General features: G+C 41.3%; 1 protein-coding gene across 1 annotated transcript in view; it reads right to left on the bottom strand.

Annotated features, from left to right (window-relative positions):
• The window catches only part of LOC115228098 (osteoclast-stimulating factor 1), a 50,190-nt gene that overhangs the window by 20,561 nt on the left and 16,808 nt on the right, over window positions 1-12,821 (bottom strand). Inside the window, exon 2 of the mRNA XM_029798764.2 lies at window positions 1,219-1,333. Within this exon, the coding sequence (XP_029654624.2) occupies window positions 1,219-1,333 (115 nt within the window). The remainder of the gene's footprint in view (window positions 1-1,218; window positions 1,334-12,821) is intronic.

The raw sequence follows: 12,821 nt of genomic DNA, 5'->3' as shown, positions 1-12,821 counted from the left end.
TTACCATAGCAAAAAAGAAATATACATTGGTATCAATGAATCCTGGTACATGCAAGCTAAAAGCAAATAAAATCTGTTACAAACCAATCAGCAAAGTACAATATATGTGATGAATTCCTTTAGATAGTTACAGTTACTCATTGTCGTTGTTGCCATCCATATTAACAGTACTCTCTTCATCACTGGAATTCTCTGCAATAAGATCTGGGTCATCAATATCTTCTTTGAACAATAAATCATCCTCAGTACCATCAAGGAGATTACTAATGCCACATTTTTTAAATGATTGCACAACTATCTTTTCTTTTACAGCATTCCAGGAACTTTTTACCCATTCACACACCTTCCTATTGGTGTCACTTCAAAATCTGAAGACTCCATCCACTTACTCCACTCCTTCTGCATGAATCTTTTAAATGGTTTATTGATTGAAACATCTAAAGGCTGTAACTGGTTGGATAGGCCTCCTGGAATTACAGCTAACCAGGTCTTCAGTTCCCTGAGTTTCCTCTTAACAAGCTCATTTCTATGAGCCCAAACTAGGCCCACAGTAATAAGGCAGGTTTCTTTAATAACCCACCAGGATGCCTGGACTACACTTTATCAGGCCACAATTTCATTCCTTCCTCATCCATCCAACCTTTTGGGTGGATATGAAAATACCATTGGGTATACTTTCTTTAGACAATGTCTTTCTTTTAAAAATTAGAAAAGGTGGCAATTTTGTGTCATCAACACAGCATGCTTAATACAACTGTATAGTGTCTTTTCATGGCAACATATTTTAACAGTCACAGTTTTAGCACCCTTGTTTGATGGCACATCAAATGTCAGAGAGACTTTGTCCATGTTAGCTATCTGTGAAATTTCAAAATTAACTTCATTTCTCACATTAATGATATACCTGTGAAACTTAGGTATTTGATCTTCATATTAGGGGGCATTTTTGTGCTATTCAAATGAAGAAATAACAAAGTAAAGGGGAAACTGAGAGATAATGCAATAAAATTATGGAAAAAAAAACCATACCAAAGGAATACATGTAAACTCAAGAATACTAATAATCATCACTACCAGTTTGTGCCCAACAGAAAATATTTGAATCTTGATTATGGAATCCCAAAATTTACTTTTACATATCATCATCCACTTATAATGGGCATCATGTTTAAGAATTTTATCAATTACTTAATATTATAAGATAAAATTTTATCTTACCATAATTGCTTGGTATTAAGCCAACTTTTGACCCACACTTTCCTTTCCACCAATTGGAATCTTTTTGATCAGTAATATAAATTATGTCTCCTTCTTCAAAAGTTAATTCATCATCCTGAAATAACACAACAAAATTATCTAAGGTGTTATATATATATATATATATAGTAGTAGTAGTAGTAGTAGTAGCAGCAGCAGCAGCAGTGGTAGTATTCCATGTAAGTTATAGTAGAAGGAATATGCAAAAAATGTGTTTACATACACACACACAAAAATTATTACATTTAAAAGAAGATACTTCTCCATTCACCTTTGATGAATGTAACCTTGACCATGAGGACTTGATGACATCAGAAGATACCTATCCATCAGTGGGAGTTTTGACATACACACACATATATATACATACATATATATATATATATATATATACACATACACACACACATATATATATATATATATACACATACAGATATGCATATATATATATATATATATATACACATACACACACACACACACACATATATATATATATATATTACTTGCTTCAATTATTAGACTGCAGCCATGCTAGGGCACCGCCTTGAATTTTTAGTCAAGTGAATCAACTCCTGTACTTCTTTTTTTAAGCCTGGAACTTATTTCATAAATCTCTTTTGTTGAACCGCTAAGTTACAAGTAACGTAAACACACCAACACCAGTTGTTGAGCAGAGGAGGTGTTGGGAGAGAAACACAGAAACAAAGACACACACACATACATTATAAATATATATGTATGTTGCCGCCAGACTGGCTCCAGTGCAGGTGGCACGTAAAAAGCACCTTTTGAGCGTGGCTGATACCAGTACCACCTGACTGACCCTCGTGCTGGTGGCTTGTAAAAGCACGCACTACACTCTCAGAGTGGTTGGTGTTAGGCAGGGCATCCAGCTGTAGAAACTTTGCCAGATCAGATTGGAGCCTGGTGCAGCCATCTGGCTTGCCAGCCCTCAGTCACACTGTCCAACCCATGTCAGCATGGAAAGCAGGCATTAAACGACAATGATGATGATGATGATATGACAGCTTCTTTCAGTTTCTGTCTACCAAATCCACTCACAAGGCTCTGGTTGGCCCAAAGCTATCTAGAAGACACTTCCCCAAGTCATCACAAAAGAGGACTGAACCCAGAACCATGTGGTAGATGAGCCTTTGTAGATGAGGTCACTAGGCTTAATGATTTCTTTAGGATGTTAATGCTTTTAACTGTCCTTATCTTTACAAACTTATTTTACTATCCATCTCTCTAGATTGGGAGACTGGAGACACCCACCTCTAAATTTCTTACATGTTGGTAATTCTAATGTTTTTTTTTGTTTTTCATTAATCAACAAACGAATGCTCACTTGTTTATTTTACAGCCTGATGAATTGGGTGTTATGCAATATGTTGTGCAATCTAACCAACTGTATTATGATTATGTCACTCCTAATGAACCTAGTGAAACAATAGTAGATAACCTATAATATATATATATATATAATATATATATATATATATATATGTAGGTCCCGGGTTGATTCGGGGTTAACCACAGTAAATAAGGTACTCAATACATAGCAGAGTAAAATTAATTTATTATATAGAAGGAGCTTCTACAGGACTAGAACTGTTTCATTCAAGAGAAATCTTCAGGAAGCTAGTTAACAAGAATTGTATTGGCATTTATACATTTAGGCAGGTTTAACGGGGTGTTGGTGGGGGACTTTTTTGGGGGTCGGCATAGCGCAAAATATCATACTTGGGGGAGTGGTCAAGGAGTCAGTGTTAAATTAGATAGAAGAATAAATAAAAAAATAAAAAAATAAAAAAACCTATATATAAAAAGAACCTATATATAAAAAAAGGGGGAATAGAGTTTTAGGTAAATAAGGAGATTCTCACTTTACCTATGCACACATGTATACATACATACACACACATACAAAAATATACATATACATACACACATACATACACACACATATATATACATATATATACACTTACCCATACACATACATATACATATCTACACATACACATATATGTATACATACACACACTCACATGCATACACGTATACACACACGACCTCACATACATATACGCACAGAAAAATATATATACACATACACACACATACTCACATACACGCATACACACACATATCACACACACATGCAACACAGCACACTAGTCCCTATATACACATATATACACATACACCACACATATACACACACATACATAACATATATACATGTAATATTACATATGTGTACCTATGCAAACCTACACATACACACATATATTACACATACAAATACAGACCCATTCCCTAATTTTAATTTATTATCTTCGTTTATTACTTTTGTTATCTTTGGCCACTTGGTCACAAACATCTTGGCTATGACAGCCAGTCCATTTATCTGTCTACTGGAAAACAAGCACTCATTCACTCACGCACACTATTTAGCACATACTCTCACTCATTCGTACACTCATACACATACACGCACGCACGCGTTATATTCATACACATCCATCTACATACATTCACGTATATACACATACGTACGCGTACCTACAGATTTATGTCTACACTCTTAGATGGCTAGTCTATATATATACACCAATAAATATAAATACACACACATACATATACACCGCATACAGATACATACATGATATATATATATAATATATATATATATATATATATATATATATTCACATATATATATACACATATATACACATACACACATATACACACACATACGCATACACACACATATACATATATATACACTACACGCACATACACATGTACATGCGTACCCATACACACACACACACACGCGCGCATCCATATATACACATAAGTACACACATGCGTAAAAGTATACATATATCTATGCTTACACATACACACACACACACGCGCCTCCTTATATTCATACTTACATGCATACTCAAAAAATAAGTAAATAGTAAAATATATATACGCGCAGTATTCGTACATGCATACTCAAAAAATAAATAATAAATATTAAGTATATGTACGTGCAGTTACCTATTATATAGACGGATACATACATATAACTTACACACACAATATATATATATATATATCTCTCTATATATAAACGGCAGTTTGTTGTGCGTGCTTCTGTGTGTCTGTTTTCTCGTACCCTCACCCTGACCACGGCTTTCAACCGATTCTGATGAAACTTGACACACACATAGCCCAATGTCATAATTCAAAACTAACGCAGCGAAAATTTTGAAAAGTTCCCCCAGTTCTGAAAAAAATTGATAAATTCGACATGGGGTCGAGAATCATAAACATGAACCACAGACTGTCTAGGGGACGCAACTCGAGAATCTAAGCTTTTTTATGCAACGCATTATCTATGGTAGTTTTCACAACTTGCAATCGATTTTCACCAACTCATGGTGAAGCTTAATGTTACCCTAAGAAACTCAATTCTGACGTTAGTTTTCCATGCAATACCTTACCATCAGAAACAATCGATAAAATCATGCCATTTTGGGAAATCGCGTTCAAATTCAAGATGACATATTTTCGACAAATCTTTCACAAATTGGCAGGAATCTTTTTTTTAACAACGAGCATCATGTCTGCTCCAAGGAGCTATATAGCTCTTTTTATTCCAATAGGATACATTATTGGAAAAAATCGGTTAATTTAATCATATGTGGCACACATAGCAAACAAATTTGTGTATTAAACACAAACCAGACTGTCTAGGGGACGCAACTTGACCTTTTTAGCTATCGATAATTCGATCCAACCAATTCCTACCAGGAAGAAATTACATTCGAGACTTTACCCCAACACCGCCACTTCTGCTAATAGCTGCTGCAGCCGCAAGTTATTCGAATACTTTTTGGTTTAAACTTTCTTTATAACTACCACCCCAAACGTTTTACCTTCAATTTTTGACGTACCCTAACGGTCCTCGGACGCTACTTGCAAACTCTTGGTTTATTATAAACCACTTTGTCGTGTGCATCAAAAACTTTTCCTTTCGTTTGTTCAGTTTGATCACTTTTGACTTTTTCGTTGTTGTCACTCACATTGCTGCCAGCTTTTTGGCCGTTTTTGTACATTTTTATACGTTTTCGGATACTTACCCCACGAGCTCCTTTTTATTACACCTTACCAAACACATTGCTATCCACCAAAATACTTACCCCACGTGTTCCTTTTTATTACACCTTTGCCAAACACATTGCTATCCACCAAAATGCCACCCAAGAAGAGAAGGACCCTCCTCAGCCCTCGGACGGCCAAGGCATCGGCTTGCCAGGGCTAGAAGGGCACGCGAGACCCACGAGGAAACCGCCTTGCGCCTCTCGCAAACAGCTTCCCGTTATGCCGCTGCTCAGGCATCTGAAACTACTAGCGACCGTTCTACCGACTTGCAAGGGTCGCAGCGTACAGATCTTCCCTCCGCTCGAGGTTGACGAAAGAGCAACAGTCCAGCCAAAACATGCGGGCTTCTTACTGTGCTTCCATCCGCAGAGCTCGCGAGAACCCCGAACAAAGGGCCATTCGGAATGCGGCTAACGCCACTAGCACTGCCAGGACACGATCTGTCGAAACCTCACAGCAGAGGAGAACTCCAAGATGCTGACGCCGCAAACAAAGCCATGGCCAAAGCTGCCGAAACACCTCAACAGAGGAGAGCTCGCCAAGCTGCTAACGCCGCAAACACAGCCAGGGCTCGATCTGCGAAACTCCACACCAACGGACTATTCGGACATCCAGACATGCCATTAACACTGCTTCTGCTAGGGCTTCAGAGGGTGCTGAGGCGAGAGCTGAAAGGCTTTCAAGGGATGCCACTGCTACCGCTGTCGCACGTGCATCTGAATCTGCTGAGGCACGGTGCACTCGACTTGAGAGTATCAACAAACGTCGGGATATCATTCGTGGTGTACGTACCCCTGCCCCCGCTTTCTGGTTGTCACTAGCATTCAACTACGACGCCACAATTAACTTTCCTTGCGTGACGACATCAAGATAGGGTCAATGACAATTGTATGCCAGTTTTGCAAAGCCAAGAAATGGCCCGGAGAGCCACCTGGTTTGTGCTGCTCTGGTGGCAAAGTGGACCTGCCACCCCTACGGGAACCACCTCAACCACTGAAGGATCTCGCGGCGGGTTTAACCCCCGATTCGTCATAATTCCTTGAAATAATTCGAAAGTACAACTGCTCATTCCAAATGACCTCTTTTGGGCCAAAATCCTCCCAGAGAAGGCTGGATGCCTACTTTCAAAGTGCAGGGACAGGTCTACCATCTTATTGGGTCACTTCTGCCAGACGAGATTCAGCAGTCTTCTTTCCTCCAAATATACTTCATTGCCGACTACAACCACCAGGTTGATGCACGCCTTGGAATAATACCGGGTACAAGCTATGTTCCCCGCAAGACATTCTTCTCCGTCTCCAAACCATGCTTCATGATATCAACAGCTACGTCTGCAGCTTCAGATATGCCTTGGACAGTGCTCCATCTCCAAACTTCACCGTTGTCATTGATGCTGATAAACGACCCCACGGGGAGCACGAACGCCGTTTCAACGCACCTGCGTGCAACGAAATTGCCGCAGTTATACACGGAGAGCAACACAACAGCCGTGACATAATCATCTCCTCCCGTGGTAACAACCTACACAGGATCAGCGAGACTCACAGATCTTATGACGCGCTTCACTATCCATTGCTTTTCCCTTATGGGGAGAACGGCTACCACTTCGGAATTCCTTTACGGCAGCCCTCCAATCAAACTACTGCGGCATCAAAGACGGTTTCCTGCAGGGCGTTCTACTCATACCGGTTCATGGTCAGGGAGGGTGAGTTCAACTTATTGCCTCGTTGTCGTCAGCTATTCAACCAGTTCGCCGTCGATATGGCCGCAAAAATGGAATCGGAAAGGCTGCTATACATTAAACTTAATCAGACCAAACTTCGCTCCGACTCCTACATTCATCTCCGTGACGGTTTGCAACAAGAAAATGACCCTCGCAACATCGGCAAGCCATGCATTCTACCCTCCACCTTCACGGGAGGACCGCGATATATGCGTGAAAGGACCCAAGACGCCTTGACCTACGTGCGCATTTACGGCCGGCCGGACCTCTTTATCACCTACACGTGCAATCCCAGCTGCGACGAAATCACTCGCGAACTCCTCCCGGGTCAATCTCACACCCATCGACACGACATCGTTGCTAGGGTTTTCCGTCTGAATTTGGGCAAAATGAAGGATTTGATAGTTAAGAGTCAGATTTTCGGGCATGTCAGGTGCCACATGTTTTCGGTCGAGTGGCAAAAGAGGGGCTTGCCACATGCTCACATCTTAATTTGGCTCACTCATAAAATCGAGACTAATGACATTGACAAATTCATTTCCGCCGAGATTCCTGACCCCGATGAGGACCCCGGACTCTACGAAATTGTCCGCACTACCATGGTACACGGGCCCTGTGGACCAAATTACGCCAACACACCATGCTACAAAAACGGATTAGCCTGCTCAAAGGGATTCCCTAAACGGTTCACTTTGGAGACCCAAACAGGCGGCGATGGGTATCCGCTGTACAAACGAAGGAGTCCAGCCAATGGAGGCCGCACGATTACGGTTGGGCGACATCAAGTGGACAACAGCTACATTGTCCCCTACTGTCCTCTCCTGTCGAAGATATTCAAAGCCCACGTCAACGTTGAGTTCTGCAGCTCCATCAGGTCAATACAATATGTCTGCAAATATATCAACAAAGGCAGCGATGCTGCCATGTTCAGCATCCAGAGGACCACCAGTCGCGACGAAGTGTCCAACTACTTGGCTGGCCGGTACCTCAGCAGCAACGAAGCGTTTTGGCGCATTTACGGCTTCCCGCTCCATCGGAGACACCCGGCTGTGGTGCAGCTTGCTGTACACTTGGAAAATGGACAGCAGATTTACTTCACAGAGCAAAGTGCTGTGCAGATAGCCACCAGCCCTAAAGACACAACGTTGACTGGTTTCTTCCAAATTATGCCAACGTGATGACTTCGCTCGAACGCTTTTGTACCCACAGGTCCCATCGTACTTCGTGTGGTCTAAAAACACCTGGTTCGACGGAAATCCGGCAAAAACGTCGAAAGCTTCCCAGGCGTCAAGTTTGACTCCTGCCGGGTCGAGTTTACAACATCCCGCCAAACCAGCAAGAATGCTTCTACCTCCGTCTCCTTCTACATGAGGTCACTGGTCCAACAGGTTTCGCCAATATACGTACCGTCAATGGGGTTCTGTGCGACACCTTCAGGGAAGCATGTATGAGACTTGGCCTTCTAGAGGATGACTCCCAGTGGGACGCCACGATGGCACAGGGTGCTTTACTGCAAACGCATTCGGCCCTACGACATCTTTTCGCAATCCTTCTTCAAAAATGTCAGCTTAGTGATCCACTAAGTCTCTGGATGAAATACAGGGATGACATGTCGCACGACTTCTTACGTACGGCTCAGCAAACACTGCCCTTCCGCCGAGATCACGTTCACCAACTTCATTTACAAATTTTGCGCTCATTCAACTCGAAGACGCTGTCATCGATATGGGTGGGTCTGCTTTAACAGAGTACGGCTTCCACCACCCACACGTGAACACGCCAATGTTATGTCTGCTGAATTGTTACGCGAAACTTCCCTGCATTGAGGAACTGCACCAGTACGTCCAAGATAATGAACCACGGCTGCTTCCAGACCACGCATAGCCTACAACACCATCGTAGACTCTGTCAGACAGCAACGTGGGGGGATTTTCTTCCTTGATGCACCCGGCGGCACTGGCAAAACCTTCGTCACTAAACTAATTCTGGCAGAGGTCAGACGCAACACGGACATTGCCCTGGCTGTAGCTTCCTCTGGTATCGCGGCCACGTTGCTTCCGGGTGGCAGAACCGCCCACTCTGCCTTCAGACTCCCGCTCGATCTGGCAAAGTCCGAGTCACCTATCTGCAACATCGCCAAGAACTCAGAACAGGCCGACATTCTGCGCAGATGCAAACTCATCGTATGGGACGAGTGCACTATGGCACACAAAGGCGCCCTTGAGGCACTGGACAGGTCCCTGCAAGACTCTACGGCCCCCATGGGAGGATTAACTTTACTTCTTTCAGGAGACTTCAGGCAGACTCTACCTGTTATTCCAAAAGGAACCCGTGGCGATGCCGTGCGCGCGTGCCTTAAGTCGTCAGCTCTTTGGGCACATGTGCGGCCCTTGCACCTCCAAACTAACATGCGCGCGCAGTTAATTGGTGACAGCGGATCCGCTGCATTCTCCAGGGACCTCTTATTGCTCGGTGAAAATAGGATGCTGTCTGATGCGGATGGCTACGTTCAATTGGACTCACTTTGCACCATTGTCGACACCCCTGCTAGCCTCCGGGACGCTGTCTTCACGACCTACAAAACAATTTACGCGACCTAAAATGGCTGGCAGGCAGAGCTATTCTCGCACCCAAAAATACAACCGTCAACTCCATCAATATCCAGCTACTTGAAGCTATTCCTGGTGATGTCCACGTCTACAATCTATAGATAGGACAGCAGACCCCGCCCAGCTTGCCGATTATCCTGTTGAATTCCTGAATTCACTTGAACCGCCAGGCCTGCCACCACACATCCTGAAGTTAAAAGTCGGTGCGCCCATTATGCTCATCAGGAATTTGGTTCCACCTAAACAGTGCAACGGCACACGTTTGGTTGTGAAACATTTGGCACCACATTTAATAACGGCCCACATACTTACCGGTTGTGGGAAGGGAGAGGACGTCTTCATTCCACGGATGCACCTTCAACCGTCGGGCGCTGACCTACCATCCACTTCAGGCGTTCTCAGTTTCCTGTTAAACTCTGCTTCGCAATGTCCATCAATAAACCCCAAGGCCAAACGCTACAAGTCGCTGGGTTACATTTGGGCGAACAGTGCTTCGCCCACGTTCAACTCTACGTGGGCTGTTCACGCGTTGGGAGGCGCAATGATGTTTTCATGTTTTCGCCCAAACGGACAGCTAGGAACATCGTATATACAGAAGTATTCAGTGAAGACAAGACATTGCAACGTCCACATGCACCTTCGTTCCCTGGAGGGAAAGGACTACATTGGGATTAGTCGTTGCCTACTAGGGGCTCTTACATACCCGGGCAACGCCGGGCTATGCTGCTAGTATATATATACATATACATACATATATACACATACACATACATATATACATACACATATATATACACACACACACATACACCATACATATATACATATATATACATACTTACACACATGTACATATAAATACACACATAGATAACTCTACGTACCTACATATGCATAAACACACGAGCGTACGCGCATATTTACATATACACATACACATACACACGCATATATATACATACATACATACACATACACACATGTATACACACACCACATATATATATATATATTTATATACATATAATACATATAATACACATATATATATATATATACATATATATACACATATACATATATATATACACATATATACACATACACACATATACACATATATATACACACACACACACACACATACATACACACATACATACACATATACATACATATACACACACGTATACACATATACATATACATATACACATACACACATATATATAAATGTGTGCAAACATACATACATTCTCATACAAGCAGACAGACACACTTACATTTACATATATACACACACTTACACACATATATACATACACATATACATACATACATACATACATACGTATATGCATACATACACACACACACATACACATATATATATATATATACATACATACATACATATACACATACCCATACATATATATACACACACATACATATACACATGCACATACTTATATCTCTACATACTCGCATATACATATAATATATATATATTATACATATATATATATATATATATATATATATATATATATATATATATATCTACATATACACACACATACATATACCCATATACATGTATATATACACACATACACATATATACACATCTACAATTGTATCTACACTCACATACCTGCACATACACATAACTCTACATACCTACATATACATCGACATACTCGCGTACACTCATATATATACACATATATACATATACACACACACATACATATACATATACATACACATACATAATACACATATACACACACATACATATATGCATATATATATATATATATATATATACACACACACACACACATACATATATATATATACATATATATATACATACATACATACATACATACACATATACATACATGTACATATACACATACACCCACATATATATACACACACATACATATATCAACAATTGAGGGTAAAGTTAATTAGTTATTAATCAATTTCACCAAGTATTCAGTATGTAAAAGGACCATTATTTTTATGAGTAAACAATGTCTGAGGGAAAATATTCTCTAAGTAGTGGAAGAGGCTAAAAAACTTTTTTGGCTGCTATTTCTAGAAAGTTCAGTATTCGGCAAAGCAATCCATTTCACTAAGCCCTAATTATATAATATTTTATACATACATACACATACATACACACATACAGATACACATACATATGCATACACACATGATACACATATACAAGCGTGCACATACAATATGTGAGAGGTCTTAGGAGAAAAGGTAATCGGGGGTGCTAGGGGAACGGTGGGTTTGGGGGGGTTTTTGTGGGTGGGGTGTCATCAATCTGGTTGCCGGGTAGGTCTATAGTTCTTGTAGTTCGCATACTTCTTATGCATACAATTTGGGGAGTGTTCTGAGATTTTGTTAAGGAGAGGGCCTTTGGCGAACAAGATCTCTAGGTTCTCCGATATGCAGAGGTCACAGCAGGTATGGCCTCCTGTGTACGAGCGCGCCTTCTGTAGTAGTTTCCACTTGGTCTTGAAGGGGATGGAGTTCCTTTTAAGGTACCAGATGTGGGCGGCGAGGGTAGTTTGGTTGGATTTATCCTGTCGCCGGAACGAGTGTGTGTGTGCGTACCAACGGGTCTTAAAGCTGTTTGACGTCATTCCTATGTGGGATTTTCTTTTATCGTCAGGGCCTGATCTTACCTCGCATGTATATACTAGGTCCCTCTGTAGGCAGTTGTTGTTGAGGGGGCAGGTGGTTTTATCAGGGCAGTTGCAATTGGATAAGTACGGCTTCAAATCAAATAAGGCCCCTCCTACCAACAGCCTACTTGAACCGTTTGAAGAAGACCTCTTCCTCATGATAAAAAACATCAAATTCAGGAGAGTCAACCTACCTTTCCAAACGGAACTGAATGAGAAGCTTTCGAAAATGAAAAGCTCCCAGAACCTCCATGTCCCTTCAGACAAGACAAAAAATATTTACGCGGTGACTCCGGATACCTACAACAGACTAGCCGATAACGCCATCACAGCTAAGTACAAGAA

This window comes from Octopus sinensis, unplaced genomic scaffold (genome assembly GCF_006345805.1).
Source record: "Octopus sinensis unplaced genomic scaffold, ASM634580v1 Contig09403, whole genome shotgun sequence".
NCBI classification, from domain to species: domain Eukaryota; kingdom Metazoa; phylum Mollusca; class Cephalopoda; order Octopoda; family Octopodidae; genus Octopus; species Octopus sinensis.
Note: the sequence above shows the minus strand (reverse complement) of the source record. Positions and strands in the feature narration are given on the sequence as shown.